The 15,264-nt window shown below is 40.3% G+C and overlaps 1 protein-coding gene across 1 annotated transcript in view; it reads left to right on the forward strand.

Annotated features, from left to right (window-relative positions):
• Positions 1 to 15,264, forward strand: part of ULK4 (unc-51 like kinase 4) — a 438,917-nt gene that overhangs the window by 209,634 nt on the left and 214,019 nt on the right. The window contains exon 28 of the mRNA XM_019631040.1: positions 6,425 to 6,473. Within this exon, the coding sequence (XP_019486585.1) occupies positions 6,425 to 6,473 (49 nt within the window). The remainder of the gene's footprint in view (positions 1 to 6,424; positions 6,474 to 15,264) is intronic.

The following is a 15,264-nucleotide window of genomic DNA, read 5'->3' on the forward strand; positions in this document are numbered from 1 at the left end:
AGAAAAATGTCACGGAACAATAGATTGTCAAATTTGTTGGCATACAGTTGCTCGTAGTATTTTCTTACAATTTCCTATATTTCTGTGGCATTTGTTGTCACTTCCCCTCTTTCATTTCTGATTTTATTAATTTGGGTCATAACTCTCTTTTTCTTGGTGAGTCTGGCTAAGGGTTTGTCGATTTTGTTTATCTTTTCAAAAAACCAGCTCTTGGTTTCATTAATCTTTTTTATTGTTTTTTTATCTCTATTTCATTTATTTCTGCTCTGGTCTTTATTATTTCCTTCCTTGTACTCCCTTTGGGCTGTTCTTTCTCTAGTTCCCTTAGGTGTAAAGATAGTCTGTTGATATGAGATTGTTCTTGTTTCTTTAGATAGGCCTGCATTGCTATAAATTGCCCTCTTAGGACTGCTTTTGCTGCATTCCATAGATTTTGGGTCATGTTGTTTTCATTTTTGTTTGTCTCGAGGTATCTTTTAATTTCTTCCTTGATCTCAGTTTTTACTCTCTCGCTATTTAGTAGCATGTTATTCAGCCTCTATGTATTTGTTGCTTTCCAGATTTTTTCTTACAATTGATTTCTAGTTTTATAGCATTGTGGTCAGAGAAGATGCTTGATATGATTTCAGTGTTCTTAAATTTATTGAGACTGGTTTTGTGTCCTAACATGTGGTCTATCTTGAGAAATGTTCCAGGTGCACTGGAGAAGAATGTATATTCTGTTTCTTTGGGGTGAAATGCTCTAAAAATGTAAATTAAATTCAGCTGGTCTAAAGTGTCATTTAAGGCCACTGTTTTCGCGTTGATTTTCTGTCTGGAGGATCTGTCCATTGGTGACAACGGAGAGTTGAAGTCCCCTACTACGATAGTGTTGTTGTTGATCTCTGTCTTTATGTCTGTCAAAATCTGTTTTATATATTTAGGAGCTCCTATGTTTGGTGCATAGATGTTTACTAGGGTTGTGTCCTCTTGTTGAATCGATCCTTTTATTATTATGTAGTGTCCTTCTTTGTCTTTTATTGTAGTCTTCATTTTAAATTCTATTTTGTCTGAAATAAGTATTGCTACTCCTGCTTTTTTCTCATTTCCAGTTGCGTGAAATATCTTATTCCATCCCTTTACTTTCAGACTGTGTGTGTCTTTTGATCTGAGATGAGTGTCTTGTAAACAGCGTATGCATGGGTCCTGTTTTCTTATCCACTCAGCCACTCTACGTCTTTTGATTGGAGCATTTGGCCTATTCACATTTAAAGTGATTATTGATAGGTGCATATTTATTGCCATTTTGTTATTTGTATTTCTGATATTCCTGGGTTAGCTTATTTCCCCCTTTCTTCTGTTTAAAAAAGCCCTTTTAACATTTCCTGCAATGTTCTCTTGGTAGTAATGAATTCCTTAAGTTTATTTTTTTCTGAGAAGCTCTTTATCTCTCCTTCAACTTTAAGTGATAACCGTGCTGGGTAGAGCAATCTTGGTTGTAGGCCTTTATTTTGTGTCACTTTGAATATTTCCTGCCACTCCCTTCTGGCCTGCAGAGTTTGTGTGGAAAAGTCAGCTGTTAGTCTTATTGGAGTTCCTTTGTATGCAACCTGCTGTCTTTCTCTTGCTGCTTTTAGGATCCTGTCTTTGTCTTTAGCCTTTGCCATTTTTACTATGATGTGTCTTGTTGTGGACCTGTTTGGGTTCAGCTTATTTGGAACTCTCTGCACTTCCTGGGCTTGTGTGTCAATTTCCTTCACCAGGGTAGGGAAGTTCTCAATCATTATTTCTTCAAATACATTCTTGATCCCTTGCTTCTTCTCTTCTCCTTCTGGTATTCCTATGATGTGAATGTTGTTGTGCTTGATGTTGTCCCATAGGCCTCTTAAACTATTTTCATTGTTTTTTATTCTTTTTTCTTGTTCCAACTGGGTGGTTTCTGCTATTTTGTCTTCTGAATCACTGATCCGATCCTCTGCTTCATCTAATTTACAGGTGATTCCTTCGAGTGTGTTTTTCATTTCAGTTATTGTATTCTTTAGTTCTACCTGGTTGTTTTTTATGATTTCTGTATCCTTCTTTATGTCCTCCTTAAGTTCCTTAAACAGTCTTATCATCAGTGTTCTAAACTCTGTCTCTGAAAGGTTGGATACCTCTGTTTCATTTAGTTCCATTTATTGGGGTTTCTTCTGATCTTTTACTTGGGACATGTTTCTTTTTTTCTTTATTCTGGCTGTCACTCTGATTGCTTTGATGTATTAGATCACCAGTCTTGATGTGGCCTCCTCTTTAAGTCCTTCGTTTAGAGGTGCTGCTCATCTAGGGTCCAGGGAACTTCTGAGGTTGAATATCTTATAAATTATTTGTAATTTTGGTGTGATCCTGGGAGGCAGTCGGCACAGCGTCTGTCTATTCTGCCATCTTACCAGAAGTCCATCTCACATTGTCCTTTTACTATTTAGAATGCTTATGCCTTTCCGTATAGGCATACCTGCCTCCACACACTTTCACTGTCTTCCAAGGCTCATGAGCATCTCTTCTTCCCAGTGTGGGCTCAGTGGGTTTTCTCCATGTCTGTTTCCTTATATCCTGTGCATAAATCTCTGATGAGGTTATTTTTGTCTTATATTTATTTATCAAGCCACTTGGCTTTCAGTTTGAGGGCATGGGTTTCGAGTTTATGGGATCAATAGTGTTAATCATAAATTGAGTTCTGAGATAGTTTCCAGGGGAAAAAAATTGTCCAGTACTAAGTAAGGTCTGTATGGCAAGATGGATTCCTGAAATGAGAAGCCCTTTGGAGAGGATGGTGTCCCTGTGGATGGGTTGACCATGGAGACTGTGGGTCTAAACTCCTGGTCCTGTCTTCACGTATATTGTCTCTACCCATATGGGTAGATAGAAACTTCAGGCAAGTGAACCCAAGACAGTGCAGCTCCATGGATGTCCCCATAGACCCGTTTTATCACTGTAGGGGACTGCTTTCTGTGTCCTGAAAAACTGAGCTGAGCAGGCCTTCCTCTCCTGGCCCCTCTTCCTGGCTTGTTCTCTGAATCAATAGAAGTATGATGGGGCAGGGTCAGAGGCCTTTCTCTCCTTTTAACTCCTGTTGTTGGTTCATCCTTAAATAGTCTTAGGTTTTAAAGGAAAATTTTAAAAAATGTTAGTGATGGTTTGAAATTCAGCCCAAGTCTTGTCCATAGCTCTCTGGACAGAAGTGGAGTAATCTCCCTATTCCCTCTTTTCTGGTCTAAGTCGCAACTAGCCATTTATATCTAAACATTGCTAGATTTATTTTATAGTTAGCCTTAACTATCTCGAGCATCAAATAAATTTAAAACAAAATTCCTAATACTGGGGCAACATTTGCTTTAGGTGCAGGAGAGAATTGGAATGCCAAATAATGTATCCTAACGGTTTTCATAAGTTTATTCAAAATTTTCTAATTCAAACAGCACCACCTTTGTTGGTAATATAAACCATAAATATACAAAATCCCAGTGAATCTCCCAAAATAAAACCTGTAAGGAAAACCCTTTAATCACACACAATCTATCATTAAATTTTACTGTTAAGAGAAAACCGCCCTCTCCCCGCCCCCCCATAAGAACACGGTAAAGTAGCCCCAAGAATGAGGCTTGGGACGGAGAGTATATTTCAATTTGCTCATCTGGAATTAGTTAAACGCAGTGTGCTTAGATGGCTAAATAAAAGAAGAAAAGTATACTGTAATGTAGTTAATATCTTCACAATCCTTTGAAGATTAGGGATAAGTTCAAAAAGATCTCTATTTTGTTTGGTTTTGGTTTAAAACAATTCAGAAAAATCTCTTTGCTTCCTGTCCTCCAGGCTGTCCCTAAACCATAGAAATTTCACTCGTGTAGAATTCAGGATATAACAGGCTCATGTAGTAAAACGCTAGCTGGTGATTTAAATCGTGGTGGCCAACCACAACACAGCCCCCAGATGAGATAGCCTTTGCATCAGGCGTTCCCAGAGTCGGCTGCTACGATGATTTCAGACTCGCTGCCTGCATAATCCCTAAGAACCAGCCACATCCATTTTCCCTAGAGGTGAGCCTGGCCCTCCCCGGTCGGCAGAGGCCTGAGCACTGGGCCTGCTCTCCAGAGTTCCAGTCAAAGGAAGACGGCTGGGTGCTCCATGGCTCAGAGCAAATCAAGGGTTTGATCATTTGAGACCCAAACCACTAACTGGACCTACATTGTTATGAGAGGAAATGCTTAGAATAAGGAGACTGAGTTTTTAAATCAAATGTTAAGAGCATATTGAAGACAAATGAATATTGTTTCCACAGCAATCTACAGTCTGTGGATTTCAGATATTTTATCTACAACTTGCAGCAAAAAAAAAAAAAATGCATTTTATGTCACTACCCGGTACACATGCGCAGACCTATAACTGAAAGAAAAATGTCACGGAACAATACTGTGTGTGTTATCCTTGGATAGTCTCTATTTTATATTTTTAATTCAGAAACTGCTCGTTAATACCCAGTAAACTCATCTCATTGCTCTCTGATTGGTCACTTCTCACAGTCTGGAAAGACACGGCTTTGCGTGGCTATAAATACTGCTTCGCAGCCGCTCTTGCTTTTAAGTTCTTTTGGAATTACATTTGAGGTTAGTCCGTGAATCACAGAAAATGTCATAGAAAAGCATTTTTTTAACTAAAGGTAATTTGATTTAGCCTGCGTTCCCCTTTTATTTACCAGATGTGGCTCTAAATGATGTGAGTCCAATCAAAGAACAAAATCACTGTGGCTATTTGTGTTCAGAAGAACGTGAGGACTGGAATGGTCAACTTGAAAGTGAAAGGAGGCTTAAGAGGCAGCTCAGATTAGCCTGCTTGTCGTGCAGAGACCCCAGGAACAACTAGCTGTAATTAAGAATGAATTAAGATAATTTATGTAGCCATGCGTTAATAATAGAGTATATTAAAGTACTGTCGTGACCAGTCTGGTGCTGTGAGTCGATGCTCCTGGCTGTGATGCTGAGGGAGACCGTGCTCGAGGGACCTGTAACTTCCAGGCACCATTGAAGAAGTCGTGGTGCCTGTGTCCCTGTGACCTTCTGGGCTTTGGTTGCTAGGGAAATTCTGAGAGATATGAACATGGCCGTATCAGCCCGGGCCTCATAGGAGTATATGTTATAATAAATTAAAAAGACCTATTTAGGAAGAGAGCTGGTTAACACCCAGGAAGCTGGGGAAGAAGATTGGGAAGGTGCTGGCCTGTGTTGTGCTTGGCCTTGAGTCTGAGCTTTCGCCGTTCTGCCCGGCCATGGTAGAAGACACTTCATTCTCAGATCCAAGCTGTCAGTTGCCCAGGAAAGTGAGAGAATGTAACTGTGTTTAATATTTGTAGTCACAACTTTTTTCCCTCTAATATACTGAAACTACAGAAATAATCACATTTGTTTTTGCGAGCTATTCCCTTTGCACCCATCTGGCATATTCTGTGAAACAGACAAACTGCACAAGCCTCCAACAAGGGCACCAAGCTTAAGCACTGCAGTTTATCACACAAAGTAAATTCTAATACAATTAAGGAGTCTGATGTTTTTAAACTGAAGCAGGATCGGCAAATTATAGCTTGTGGGCCAAATATGGCACACTGTCTGTTTTTGTAAATAAAATCTTAGTGGAACACAGCCATGCCTATTCATTCATGTATTTATGTCTGCTTTTACATTATAGTGACCGAGTTAAGTGGTGGCTATAGCGACTGTGTGACCCACACAGCCTAAAAAATATTTACTATTTGACCCATTACAGAAAACAATTTAATGATTCTTGGAATAAAGGAATATTTAGAAATAAAGTAGTGTTCTTAAAAAAAATTGTCACTTTTGAATCAAGACTATTTTCTCTTAAATTGTATGAAAAAATTTTTCTATGATAATATATGATAATTTTTAAAACTAGGTTTTAAGGAAGGAAGTACCTAGAGTCTATTGGGTGATTGTTGTCTACCTTTTTTTCAAGTTAAGGATTATTAAAACTCAGTGTACATTAAATAATGCTGAGAAGAAATCTAAGGCATATATAAAAGAATACAGTGTGGCATTCTTATAATTTCACTACAGTGATGATTGGCTGTATGATTTTACCTGGCATTGCTTATTTTGATAATCTTTATAACGATTGTGAATTTTAATAAAATTTTACATTTGTAAAGATGAATCTATTTGAGATTTTACTGAGTATAGATCAGTAAGGCTAAGCTAGTAGTCATTTGCAGAGGCTTCTTAGGTCTCATGCTTAATAGATGTAGTTCAGTGTCTTAAAAATGAGCATGTATGTAATCATACAATTTCTCTATCACAGAATTTAAGCAATGAAACACGGGGCTGCAGAGCTTTCTATCAGGGCAGCAGTTTAAGTATGAGCTACCTAATGTGTGGTTATCTTTTTATTTTTTTAACAGACTCGTGGAAGAAAGCAAACTGATCCCACTCATTTTTGAAGTAATTCCGGTAAGAAAGGAAATATCCATCTGAAATTCTGGTGAAATTAAAAAAAAGTTTTAAAGTGTCCACCTTGTTGTATGGTTGGGTTCTAACCCTAACACTGCCCAGACAGCTTTGTGTTTTCTTCATCATCTTGCTTAAGCTTAATGGGCCTCAGTTTCCTGTCTGAGCTCTGTCCAGCTCTGAAATTGCACAGGGACACTGCTTAATGACCTGCTCACTTTTCACACACCCTTTGCATTTCATTTCTCTTGACTCAAACCATATGTTATCTAAAATAGAAAGAATACTTCATCCGAGGTCGGCTTGTGGAAGGAGGGCAGGTTGGTGATGGCTGTGCCTCAGTGTGAGCTCTCTGATGTTCCGTGGGGAGCCTCTGACTTTGTAGTCACTGGGTCAGATCAGCAGTTTTATGCCTATGGGCAGAAAGTTGTCTTCTTCATAATGTAGAATAGCTGGGCTTCTATACACCATTTATTCACAGAACGCAACTTAATTGGAAACCATCTGTTAAAGAAAACCTTTCATCGTTTGTTCCTGTGTGTAGGGAACAGAATGGGATGCAGAGGTGACTTGTCTTACTTCTGATAAATCCCTGTTTAAACTAAATACAGATTGGAAAGCTCGGCTGAAAATTGAGCTGGTGCTTATAGCAAGGGAGTACCCTTAACCAAAGAAATGTTCTTTTGTACTTGGGTGGGTTATCTCTCCCTTTGCCCAAAACTTCCCCTCCATAGCTAATTGACAGCACAAGGGACACAGGAGGGGAACAGACAAGCCAGCTCCGCTTAACCTGCCTTGGCTGTCCATGGAGCAATGACTGATAGTCTGATAACTCTGCACATGGAAGATTAGCTTTCTTTAATCATCCTGCAAAAGTAACGTACACGTTGTTTGTAGGTTGCCACGGCTCTATGCGGAAACGTTATTTTTGTTAGCTTCACATCACCCTTTCCCTTTTAGGGGAGCTGGTTGGGTTTGCTGAGCTACTTAAATTAGGTAGGGAGAAGGAATGGGAGTGGGTTAGAGCCTGGATTGAATTGCTTCAAATAGTAAAAGGGGATTTCAGAGGCAGAATTAGAAGAAATAGAGAAAAAGGAGGTGAAGAAACATGGTGTCGAAAGCTATTTAATGGGAATTTTAAACCTTTGCCAAGTGTTCCTGCAGTAGGGTGTTACTTGTAACTTGTTGTGGACTTGGATTTGTTTTGGAGAGCAATGGGTGCGGTCAACTGCTGGGTTTGGCCACATGGTTGGGCATGGACCAAGAGTCAGTGCTGTCCAAAGTCAGTTGCAACTGGCTTGCATTTGAAAAGGGACCCGTGTTGCAGACACGGAGAGCACTCGAGCTAGAAGGGCCCTAATGGGTGGACGGGACTCATCCCTTGCTGTGGCAGGAGGGCCTCTAACCTGTTAAGGTCACTACAGTGCCTTTGGTGACTGATAAAGTGTTCTCAGCCTATCCTTTGGCAATCATCTCAAGGTCTAAACCTCCACACATAGAAAATTCCTTCATGCAGGTTACCACAACCCCTCCATACTTGATTTATGTTTGTCTAATGAGCACCTAGCAAGGCTTCATATTTTGCAAACCACAGTAAACATTTAATTGATTAAGGTCACAATTTCAACTCTTGTCATGGTGATGTAGCTGTTGTGGGGAGTGGGTAGAAGGTGCCATCTGCTCTCCAGGTCAGGACTTCAGCTGGTCCTGAGCTCTGTGACCTTGCAGGTGTGCGTGGGGTCATGTTCTTCCTTCAACCAGAATAGCTCCATTCTTAGGTTTCTTGTAGGATAGGTCCTGCTGCTACAAAAGTAAAGGAAAAAACAGTTGGACATGAGTGCTTTTTGGACCAGGATATTGATGTTCTTGAAGAATATTAAATCCCTATTCTACGTTTACCTTTCTTGAGTTGAAGTAATCTCAGTTTTTTTCTCTGTATAAATGCATATTTTAGTCAACGAACTATCTTTGTAGCAGTTGTCCTGAGAACTATTTCCTTGTCCTTTCTAAATTTTTGTCACCGACCTACACATAAGATAGTATTTTATTGATTTTATGATGTACATTTTTTTTAGATTTTAATGTTTCTGAAACTGGGATGTACTTTCCAAGTCAATGGCTTTTTGCAATTGCTTTCGGCCGGGCGACCTGGTTGTCATTGCCTTAACCAATTTTTCTTTTGTTTTTCTTTTTATAAGTACCCAAGGGTGATATATTATAAGGATATATAAATCTGAATAAGTCTAAAAGAGCTCGTTCAATAAAAATAAAATGAAAGTTCTAAGTAATAAGAAACTATGTCCTAGTTTATGGGCAGCACTTTCCTTAGTGCTTGATAAAATAATAGTGCATCTTAGAACTGCTGGATTCGTAGTTTCAGGAAACACAGTTTATCCTTCAGTTAGGTTTGGTTTCAAAGTTCAAGGGCCTATGTGGGGTCTAGTGTTTGAGTAGCTGCTCCTGGCAATGATTTGGTCAGGAGAGACATGAGAAAATTGAACACGGCCCTGTGTGCTTGGCTACTGCGTGTGTCTTCCAGCCACCCACTAAGAAAACCAAACAATTTGACTCATTCAGCTGGTGGTCCACTGTGACCTCTTGATTACTTTTTCCTTACTCTTAGCCTGTAACTGTTCTCCAGCTTGTGTTTGCTGCACTGAAAGCCTGATTACAGGCTGTATAACTCCCTTCTGCTTTCCTAGAGTTTCTCGTAAGATGTGCTGTTACCAGCCATGCCTCCTCTACTAGATGTTTTTCATTAAGAAAGCAAACGCTTCTCTCCTGATGGGCAGGAATTGCAGGTAGCTTCTGTGTCTTTCCCCGAGGCCTGGAGGAAAGTGAAGATGAAGAGAGCAGAATTTCGAATTTGATGTCCCATGTGCACAAAACAGCCATGTACAAATTTTAAGGAAAGATTTCTGTGGTTGTGTGCTGGCTCCACAAGCTCCAGGTGTGGATCAAACTGGTTAGATATAGAACCAATTAAGAGTCGTTTTTATTGTTTAAAAAAAAAAAAAAGAAAACAATCCCCAATTGTAACTGCCAACTCAGGTGGCACAGTGCTCCCTCCTGTCCAGGTGCCTAATATTTGAGCTCCCAGGATTCACGGTGCGGAGAGAGCCATGTGTGGGCACATAATGGGTGAGAGCTTAATGGAGGGAGGTAGGGACCGCTGTGAATTCCAGGGTTTGGGGGTTGGCGGGAGTGAGTGATTGCTCAGTGTGGGGAAAGGAGTCTCCCAGAAGTAGTAGCCTTTGAACGTGGCCTTGAGGGCCTTGTCATGAGGAGAGGAGGAGTCCAGTTTGCGGGGTGGTGAGTTCTAGAGCTGTGCCTGGACCAGAGACCTTGGAGAAGTGTAGGGAGTGGGCCTGAAGGGCAGTTTGGGACCAGATCTTGCAAGGCTTTATGCTCTAATTGTTTCATATTTGTTTGGCTTTGCTAATAACTTATGCTCTATAAAATCAGGTGGTATCCTGCACTTAAAAAAAAAATTTTAGAGCCCCTGTACTGCAGGGGTATGTGCTGTGAGGAGGCAGGCCGCCCAGCCGCGGGGTTGGGCCTGGGAGAACATCAGGCTTGGGGTCATGGGATTATACTGGAAACTTGAAACGTGTTGAAAGCTGGATCCTGGAAGTTCCCTACAAGTTTCCATCAGCCAGGTTTTTGAGATCAGCCAAAAGCACTGTGGGGAAGGGAGCGTAAAAGACAGAGCCTGCCTCAGAGGTCCCACCCAAGGACCCAGGAGTGCTAACGCCACATTCAGGGCAGAGAGCAGGCAGAACGTTTTTAATCCTGAGCTCCAGCTGGGAGTGTCCCTGCCCTTGTCAGGCCAAGCTGTGGGAAAGCCAGGTAGCTGACTGCTTCCAAAAAGGAGCTGTCACAGGCACTGGGTGCTGCTTTCCCGGCCAGGCCCACCCAGGTGAGAACACTGCATTAGTAATACAGGCAGCTGTGTTGGTGGGCAGTGGAGGCTCAGGCAGCGCGGGCTGGACGAAGCTGAATGGATTCCTCCGTAGTCTTCAGGGTCTATGGCACTCAGGCCGCCTGCATCTGCTTAGTAAAGGCGGCTTCCCGAAGAAAGGGAGCCCCCGGAAGAGCCAGTGGCCTGGTTTTGCAGTGCAGCGTGGCTGGACAGGCAGGATTAGAGGCGTTCTTTTCCCCTTCTGCCATTTTTCCGAAGAGTAAAAGTTGCAGTTAAGCATGTCTTAGCACGAGTTTGCATGGACCAGCCTTTGCATTTTGCCGTAACTCTAATCTCTCTTCATTTTATTTCAGTGGTTTATGTTTTGGCCTACTTCAGTAAATCGTTTTAATGCCAAGTAATAAAGGCAAACTGTATTTCATTGGGAGGGGAAAAAAAAAGCTTTATTCATGGCAGATTTTCCAATATGTGCCAAAATATCACTGTCAGAATATTTTATGTGTCTGTTCCAAAACAAACAATTAAAGAGCAATTTCAGTGGCAAATGGTAACAATAAAAACGAGATTAGCAATACACTAGTTTGACAATTATATTGTTTGAACAATTCTGGAGGAGAGCAGTTGAAGCAAGCTGCAGTAAATCTTTCAAGGCAACTGTTTCTTTACAAAAGAGTCTCTTTATGGGCCCTTGGATCCTAAAGGATTTGATCACCAAGGCACCAGCGCAGTACAGACTGGCAGCCACATGACATTGAAGGAGTATTTTCAATCCTGTGCATCCATCAGGCTTTTAAAACTACTTTGCTGCATTCTCACTGCAACCTATCTAATGTGAATTGGGTCCTAGGGTATATTAAAATGACAAGCTCCTTATAAGTTTATGAATCTGCATGCTTGTGTTCAGTATGCCATTAATAAGATTCTGCTATGCACTTGGGCATGCATTTCTAAACTAGAAAATGATTTGATTAAAATTGCAAAATGCTTGACTCAGGAAGATCCTGTCAAAGATATTCAAAGAGTGCTTATTGGATGCAGGAGATAAATCTGAGTCTTCAACTTGCATGCACACCTATTCAGGGGACTTCTGTAGATTGCAGGATGGAGCTGTACCAACTCCAATTGTATACAAAGAGGGCTTTACACACCGCTAACACACTGTCCTGAAAGCATGCATTTTGAGGTGTTTTTTTTTTTTTTGAGGAGGATGGATGGATTTGCATGGATCTGTTTTCTGTAGTTTGTGTCATAAATTTGTATTTGCAAAATAATCCTGGGGGCTAGAATGCAACCTATTGATACTAGATTGAATGAAGTGAAGTTGTCCATATAGCAACTGAACAAATGACTTTAGTCTGATTAATATCATGTTACTTGGTTAGCTGAATAAATGGGCTGAAGCTAAGTAAAATAAACTTATATCTTAAATTTGGACTAAAGCATAACTAGTTTCTGCATTATTAGCCCAATTGGTTTGGAAGAAGATGGGCTTTATTAAGATAAAAAACTTATGATTTCATTCATATGTGGGATATAAAACTGAAAGCAACAAACAAACAAGACAAGCAAACAATTCATAGACACAGGTGACAGGTTAGTGGTTACCAGAGGGTCTGGGGAGGGTAAGTGCTACTGTACTTTTCAGTATGGTAGCGAGTAGCCACATAAAGCTCACGGAGCACTTGAAACATTGCTAGTCCTAATTGAGACGTGCTCTAAGTGTCAAATACACACTGCAGTTCCAAGGGAAAAAAATGAGTGTAAAGCAGCCGATTAATTTTCTTATATTGATTGTATCTGAAAATGATAGTATTTGGGGTATATTGAGCTAAATGAAATATTATTAAAATTAATCTCATCTGATTCTTTTTATTCTTTTTACTGCAACTTTCAGAACATTTACACCATGCGGCTTGCATTGTATTTCCATTGGCTAGTGCTGCAGTAGGAGATTTCCTAAGTCCTGTATCCTCAGTTACACTGTGAGTTTCACTTAGGGAAGAAACCACACTATGTGCAACCTCATTTGTCTCCAGCACATGCCTTCCCCGCTTTATGCCTTTCAGTATGTACGAGGTCTGACAATTGAGTTTGCGAACGTGTTGCAACGACGTCGTTAACCTTGTTTGACATCAGAGGGATTATTCATTATGAGTTTCTACCAACTGGACAAACAGTTAACCAAGTTTACTACTTGGAAGTGCTAAAAAGGCTGCGTGAAAAAGTTAGATGACCCAAACTTTTTGCCAACAATTCATGGCTCTTGCATCACGACAGTGCACCAGCTCACATGGCACTGTCCGTCAGGGAGTTTTTAGCCAGGAAACAACTAACTGTATTGGGACACCCTCCCTACTCACCTGATCTGGCCCCCCCAATGACTTCTTTCTTTACCCAAAAATAAAGGAAATATTGAAAAGAAGACATTTTGATGACATTCAGGACATCAAGGGTAATACGATGACAGCTCTGATGGCCATTCCAGAAAATGAGCTCCAAAAATAAAGGAAATATTGAAAAGAAGACATTTTGATGACATTCAGGACATCAAGGGTAATACGATGACAGCTCTGATGGCCATTCCAGAAAAAGAGCTCCAAAATTGCTTTGAAGAGTGGACTAGGCACTGGCATTGGCGCATAGCTTCCCTAGGGGAGGACTTTGAAGGTGACCGTAGTGATATTCAGCAGTGAGGTGTGTGGCACTTTGTCTAAGATGAGTTCGCGAACTTAATTGTCAGACCGTGTATTGATTTATTAGTGAACTAGTGAGGGAGGTGAGACATGGCTGCCAGTCCCCTCCTTCCTAGACTGCAGTCACAGCTGACCTTTTCCCCCTTGATGGATTGGAAGAAGAAACAGCAGGAAGGGCCGGGTTCTTTAGTGTGACATACAGAAGGCAGTTTGGTTGTAGCTCCCCTGAATTTTAATCATGACTGGTGACACTACTCAGTTTTACTTCTTTCCTAACTCTGGACTATCTTAAGAAGTCTGGTTATTGGCCATTGGACATCTTTGAGTTCAGGCTTCTATTAAAAAAAAATAAAGCGCCTACTGTGGATATCAGGCATTGCCCAACCTCACTATTCCAAACCTTGTGTGGTTGGAGCCCTTTGATAGATGGAATAAGGTAAAATGACTCTCGGTCAATACAGACGATGGCTGGAAGAGCCTGGGGTAAAATCAGTGGTTACTCATTCTCAATGTCTAACCGCTGAATGTTATTTTGTCTCAAACTTCTTCAGTATTGTAGGAGCCCAGAAAGTTTATTCAGGAACAAAACAAGTGAGAATCCCCACCTTTAAAGAAAGTGGGAATGTCAGCAAAAAGTTCCTAGTTTCGGTTACATAAAGCAGCAAGCATCTATAGCATTTGCTTTTGATGCACTTTTCTATTTGTTTTCTTGGATGAGCAAGAAAAAGCACAATTTATGTGCTTACCCAGTGCTGCAAAGGGTTTTCTGACTGAGCCAGGAAATCTGATGCGCTAAAGTAGTTTACAGATTTATGGGAAAAGGAGCACTTTTTAAATAGCCCTTGCGAGTGAAATTGGATTTTGGATTTATTAGAGGTGCCACATTGGAGAAGGACTGATGAGGAGCCGGCAAGGGCAAGTTATTACGTAGGATTTTTAGGTTTATTTTTTCTGCCAACATACTTGTTACTGTGGTCTCATTTTTTGAAAAAAGAGAGAGAGAGAGAGAGAGAGAGAGAGAGAGAGAGAGAGAGGGAGGGAGGGAGGGAGGGAGGGGACGAACACATGTGGGAAATAATTAGAAGATGCATTATGCTGTGAGCTGTAAAGGAAGGCCTTCATATTCTATGTTAGGCATTTCTGTACTGTTTGAACTCTTGACAAGCATGGATTGTTTTCTGCTAGTGTGAGCATCTCTGAACAGAGCCGCTTTGCCATGTCTTTGCACATCTGTGTGAGTTTCTATAGGGTGTTTGAAAGTTGAATTGTTACACCAAAGTATATGCATCTTTCCTATTTTGATATTACTTCCCAAAAGTAATATAAAATTTTCCCACTCTGCCGTTGTAGAAACCAAGAGCTGTTTTTGCCACACTCACAGCCAAGTATTATTAGTCTTTTAAATTGTCAGTTGTTTGCATTTTGAGCTGCTTGCTTTTTAGTATCAGAGTCACATTTATCCAATTTTTTGCTTATAGCTTCTTGGTTTTCCAGCATGCTTAGGAGAGGACTTCTCCTCAATAAGGTTATAAAATATCAATCCACCTTTTATTCTATACATGTATGATTTCACGATTAAATCTTAAATCTTTGCTCCAAAATAACTTTGTCGTAAGGAATGAGGACACATCAGCTTTTCTCTTCCCCATACCTCTCACCATCACTGAGCTGTTCCAACAGTATTTGTTGATGTAACCCATCATTGTGGTGACCTGAAACACCAGATGTATTCATTCATTCACTTTAACTCCATATATTGTTTATTGTCTGTATTGACATACAGTAAGCTTTATATATTATGTGATGATTTTTTTTTTACAAATGTATGTTCAGTCAAGATATGAACATATCCATTGTTCCCCCCTCATTTATTTCCTTGTGCCTATCTATAATCCTTCCCTCCCTACCCCCATTCCAGCCCCAGACAACTATTAATTTGCTTTCAGTCACTGTAGATTAGTTTGTATTTTCTAGTGTGTTATGTAAATAAGTAATAAGGTATGGATTGGTTTTTTTTTTTTTCTTAATGGACCTCTGGCTTCTTTGAATGAGCATATTTCTTGTCTTCTAGGGATAAAGCATTATGTCTGATGTTAATATCACCACTGCATTTTCCTTTGATTAGTATTAGTAAGGAATATTTTTTAACTTCTTAACTTTTAACCTATCTATGCCTTTA

The sequence above is a fragment of the Hipposideros armiger genome, unplaced genomic scaffold (genome assembly GCF_001890085.2).
Source record: "Hipposideros armiger isolate ML-2016 unplaced genomic scaffold, ASM189008v1 scaffold_18, whole genome shotgun sequence".
In the NCBI taxonomy this organism is placed as follows: domain Eukaryota; kingdom Metazoa; phylum Chordata; class Mammalia; order Chiroptera; family Hipposideridae; genus Hipposideros; species Hipposideros armiger.